The sequence below is a fragment of the Morone saxatilis genome, unplaced genomic scaffold (genome assembly GCF_004916995.1).
Source record: "Morone saxatilis isolate NCDOM2014 unplaced genomic scaffold, NCSU_SB_2.0 Contig23, whole genome shotgun sequence".
Classification (NCBI taxonomy): Eukaryota; Metazoa; Chordata; class Actinopteri; family Moronidae; genus Morone; species Morone saxatilis.
Genome location: NW_023339796.1, coordinates 14,814,433 through 14,820,003, shown reverse-complemented (window position 1 = coordinate 14,820,003; position 5,571 = coordinate 14,814,433). Strand labels below are relative to the sequence as shown.

At 39.2% G+C, this 5,571-nt stretch overlaps 1 protein-coding gene across 1 annotated transcript in view; it reads left to right on the top strand.

Moving 5' to 3' along the window:
* Window positions 1-5,571, top strand: part of sirt6 (sirtuin 6) — an 8,854-nt gene that overhangs the window by 1,770 nt on the left and 1,513 nt on the right. Inside the window, exons 3-6 of the mRNA XM_035670784.1 lie at window positions 1,641-1,823; window positions 3,507-3,566; window positions 4,647-4,742; window positions 4,822-4,902. Of these exons, the coding sequence (XP_035526677.1) occupies window positions 1,641-1,823; window positions 3,507-3,566; window positions 4,647-4,742; window positions 4,822-4,902 (420 nt within the window). The remainder of the gene's footprint in view (window positions 1-1,640; window positions 1,824-3,506; window positions 3,567-4,646; window positions 4,743-4,821; window positions 4,903-5,571) is intronic.

Sequence of the window (5,571 nt, the reverse complement as noted above, 5' to 3'; positions counted from 1 at the left end):
ATGAAGACAAACCTGTCTGAGATTGATGTCAGTGATCTTAACAGACCTGGGAAGCAGCACAACTGAAAACTTTCATTGAAAAACGAAAAAATCTAATGTTTCTTTCATTGAAATCATATTTGCATTATAATTTGGAACACAGTGTAGTATGTAGCATTCCAGCCGTTCAGCTTTTTATTTATGTCCAGAATATTTCAATACAAATTCTTTGTGTAAATTGAAAAATCTCAGTTAGTTTTTTTGTTTGATGTCACAGCTGTGGAGAATCAGCAGGACAATGTAATGAAATGGCCAGTTTTCAGTGCAGACAATTGTTTATTATAGCAGCCGTTATGGAGGTACTCCTATTGCTGTAAATGCTAAGGCTGAAGATTGATCAGAAATTTAAAGGAGGAGTAAAGAAAAGTAACTGCATGCTGCCATTTCAGTTCATTTTTGGCAGCCTGCAAAAGATGTGTTATGATAATATTAATAATATCTTTTCATCTTCCAGTTTTGAATTTCTGAGAAGTTACTTACTCTCTCTACATTTGCTTTTCTTTGTCACTTTTTGATACATTTTAGACTACTTTAACTGTTTTACATATTTTATTATGCTGCATCACATTCTCCATTCCTTAAAATTCTTTACTCCTGTTTTGTTATTTTGTTGGACAAAATATTATGTTTATTATTTTGTTTGCACATTAGTTATAAATTACGTTGCAATCAATTATTGTTTTCACTGTCAAAAATATTTTTGATCAATCGATGTATCAGGCAAAGGTCAGAAAATGATTAAATACACACACACACCCACACACACACACAAACACACTCGTGTTCTAGCTGAGAGCGAGAAATTCAGCCCCTCAGATTAATATTACTGACAACACCAAAACGTGAATATATACCAGCTTTACAGATCCTGACTTTCATGTCCTGCAGCATCTTTCTCGGGGTGATAAGCGTGTAATAAGAGATGTACACGCCTCTCCGTTAATGCTGGTACGTCTTTGAACTGGTCTTGACTGAGCATAGCTATAAATCACATTGACGGTGAGGGATGTGCAAGACGGGGCTGTTCAAGTTCAAATTGAAAGCGAGAGATGAGACTGTTGTGCGTGCGTTTGAGGATTCGCAGGATGCGTTTCCTCATCTGATGCATAAAGATAAGTCGCGTGTCCTCGAAGTAACTTAGCAACTGTGAGGATGTTAGACGGCGCCAGTGCTGACTGTAGCGCTGTGTTTATCCATAATTCAGCCACCCAAAACTGACTGGTTCATCAAAGAAGGACAAACAGAGGGATGTCAGAGTGGACAACAGATTTGCATATATATCACTGTATGTAGTAATATATTTCTGTCAGATTAGACTGTAGATATTTTTGTGAAACCCTCATGAAGATATTTCCCTTTAATATAATATGTATGATCAGTTGCAGGAGAATCTTTGTACAATTCTTTTCATTTAATTGCATTTGACAGCATGTTGTCAGTCTGGGTCACTGATCTCCTTTCAGAAATTTTCCCATCAGACTGTGAATACTCAACCATGAATAAAAACCCACACACTACTTTTAGACACACAATATCTTCAGTCCACCGCAACCTGGTAAATCTTGATTACCACCAGCCTATTTATCACTATTCTCTTTCAGAGGTCCAAAGGGTGTGTGGACGTTAGAAGAAAAGGGTGAGTCACCTCGCTTTGACACGACATTTGAAGATGCCCGACCCAGCTTGACTCACATGGCCCTCCTGGGACTGCAGAGGGCCGGGTACCTCAAGTATCTCATCAGCCAGAATGTGGACGGACTGCATGTGCGATCAGGCTTCCCCAGGTAACAACCACCCCCACCCCGCCTACTGTCCTGTAGCGTGATATACACAACACATACCACACATCAATTTTACACACTAAGTAGCTAAGTCAAATTATTGTTGTGTTTTTTTGTCCCTCGTGGGGGCAGTGGAACAAACCTACAACAACACTAACAATTATTTTCCTAATTAATTAATGTGCTAATTATTTTTTAAATGAATCACTTACCACCAGAAACTAAGAACAGAAGATACTCTATTAAAACAATAAAAAACACTAATTTATTCATTTATATTTCAGAAGCTGCAACCCTACTACCCCTAATAGAAAAGAAAGATACTTAAATAATTTGATAATTTTCTGTTGAAGGACTAATCAATTAATGCAGCTTTCAACAGTGACATATTATCACCCAACAAGTTGTTATGGTGATTAATTAGCATTAATCCTGTTTGTGTCTCCCTGATTAAAGATTAAAGTCCACTATTCATTCTCCTTTAGCTCTCCTCAGAGAAATATCTGGCTCTTGAGCTGCCAAATGCTGCACTATGTTCAACAGCTAGTCGCTAACCGTCTGCGGCTGCTGCTGCTGCTGGAAATAAAGTTGATGAGAGTGAACGGAAAGATTAAAGTCGCAGGCTATAAAACCAAACAATGAGCTGGAAGATGCTCAAGGTCCGGAGAGTCGAGGGGAAGTGCAGAGTCGGGTGATAATTCTACGTTGATTTGTCGCCACGAGTACCACTTTCACAGTAAATGTAGTCAGTTGACCTATTTTTAATATGCACTTATTTATTAATGGAGCAGTAGATGTGTCATCCTATCAGATACTGTACAACCGACTGCAGCAGATTCCTAGTGTCCCCAAAAAGGATGTGTACGAAAATGTTCCATATGCTAATATGTGTTAGATTTTAGGGACATGACTGTGCTTGAAGCAAAGTGAGAGGAGAGGGGATGAATAAGTGAGAAGTGGGCGTGAGGTATTTATTAAGAGGAAAAGTTGCAAGTGAATTCCTCAATGAGGATGAAACAACCACGTTATATTTTTTTGTGCATTTTTAATAACTTACAAAGACAAATGAATTGTAAGCTTTCTGACCGTCTTGTTTCACACCAATTTGTTACTTGTTGGGTTGTGACTCATTGTTTTTAAATATGGAGCTGCTGCTTTGTGATAACAGCTGTAACAGAACCAGAAATGGGCCGCTTTTTAAATGCGGCTCAAGTAAATGCTCAGTGTAATGGAAAATGGTTGGTCTGACTCTGGATTATCCAATCATACCTAACTGACCCAAAGGCCAAGAATCCAATTTTTCATTCAGTACGTACATCCAGCCTTTACGCATATTGGAAGACTTGCTTTCCCTGGAAGCCATTTCTCAGCTCTCCCTCTACCCTCCATCAGTCAGGTTGTTTTTTTTTCTTTTTTAGACGAGGCTAGACAGCGAAGCAGTAGTTCTCTGAGGAAATCCTTGAGACAGCAGACAAACTGGTAAAGTAAACTAGTTGGCACTCATCTGCGCAGGTGCCAGTTGGAACACAGAAGTGAATATGGCCTCAGAATATTTATCAGAGTTTGAGTCGCAGAGAAGGACTCAGGAAAAGTTGTGTTGAAGAGTCCTGGAGACAATGATCTAAGTGAATATTGTCTCTGTGATCTTTCTGCCTTTGTGGACTTTTCTCCCTCTTGCTCTATTAGGGATATGTTATCAGAGCTTCATGGAAACATGTTTGTGGAGGAGTGTGAGAAGTGTGGCAGGTATGTATCCACACACACACACACACCAAACAGCAAGATTTTGATCTTGAAAGTCTTTGATAATCCTCATCCTTACAAGCTACTCTTCCTGGCTTTTACTTTGAGGCCATTTTATTAGATACACCTGTTCGGTAATACAAACAGCAAATTTAAGTGGACGCAACACAATATATCTAAAACATTCAGACAGGATGCTTATTGTTCGCCTAACATTAGCATGCACAGGATCAGATGTGAGCCAGATGTTGTCTTTCTAGCATCTCAGAAAGTGGCGTCCTCCTGGGATTTTCACACACTGCAGGTACAGCAGAGAGTGAAAAAACTGCATTTGGTGGCAGTTCTGTGATTGAAAGCACTTCATCCATTACAGAAAGGCCAGACCTGTTAAAGTTCACAGAAAGGCCAATACTGCACAAGTAATAGCTCCGATGTGCAGAAGACCATCAATAAACGCTCAGCTGTTGAAGTAGATGCCCTGCAGCAGCAGAAAAACCATGCTGGGTTCCACTCCTTTCAGAGAGGAACAACAAGAGGAGGGTACAATAGACATGTGATTTCTACATTTATGAAAGGGGAGCCAGTAAATCTTTGATCAGTCAGAGTTAGAATCCCTGATACATCCTGCCATGTTTAAAAGGTAAAAGCCATTGTAAGTCGAATGTTTTCTCTGCGAAAGATCTCACTAATGATGGGCACTATTATCTTTCTCCAGCAGGATAATTTCCCCCTTTCAATGACCACTAATTATCTCAATATGATTCCAGAAACATGACAGTGATTTCTTTTTTTTCCAGTGACCTGCACAGTCTTTAGATCTCATCCAAGTAGATTACTTTTGAGATAAATATCCCTAAAGAGCATTTCCAGAATCGTGTATAGGCCATGTTTTCAAGAAATCTGGCTGTCTGGAGGCAAGAGTTGTGTTTATCTAATAAAGTGGCCTCAGAGTCTATACGATCATGTTTTTGTTCAATTGTGAAAAACTGGATCTTGGTATGAAGCTTGTGAGTGGCTTCTTAACTAAACTAAAGCTGATGTGATTGGACAGAGATGTAATCTGTAGGAGTCTTGGTTTTCCAGGCAGTATGTTAGAGAAAAGGTGATTGGTGTGATGGGGCTGAAACCAACAGGACGTTACTGTGAGGTGGTACGATCCAGAGGACTCAGAGCCTGCAGGTAACACCTGCTTTCACCTCATTTTCAAAATAATGTGCTATGAGACATTAGCATGACTGTGTATTGTTCACTATAACAGAGGAAAGCTGATAAGCACTATACTGGACTGGGAGGATGCTCTTCCTGACAGAGACCTGAACAAAGCCGATGATGCCAGCAGGTGAGACACACAAAAATTATACTAATTACTTTATAGTGTCGGCTGTTTTTGTTTCACAGATCAAATGCATCCTGTGAACATAAAACTGTGAAATAATGTGTTGGATCCATGTGCTTTAGCATTCTGTTCAGCTTTGCTGTCAGTGTTCTGATATGCCAATACGCCTTTATTTGTGAACCTTTTTAAGGTGTTTGTGCGCATCACAGTCTGCTTTAATGTTTCCATTTGCCTCTCGTGTTTCAATGTTTCCATTATTCAATCCTTCAGCCGCAAAAAGCTTTTATTGTGCACTTACAAAACAGCCAGATGAATTTGATGTTTGGATTTCACCTTTGTGTACTTTCAGTGGCCCATATTAGATGCATAAATACCATTTCAATCACAAAGGGATTTGAAGCTCTGACCATTCAACTCACCATTGTTATTTGTTCGAAGAAGCAGGTCGATGTTCAGCATGTTTATTTGTTACAACAAAAATGTGACCACTCTTTGGTAGCACAATCATAATCACATGCTTTCTTTTTTATTTTACTTTATGATATGGAGAGACAGTGAGCTATGCATGGGCTTGCAGAACTGAGTTACATCCATGTGTCATTACTGAAAAGGAGACTGTTGCTGTGGAATCGCTGTGTTTACGCTGTTATTATGACATATATATATATATAT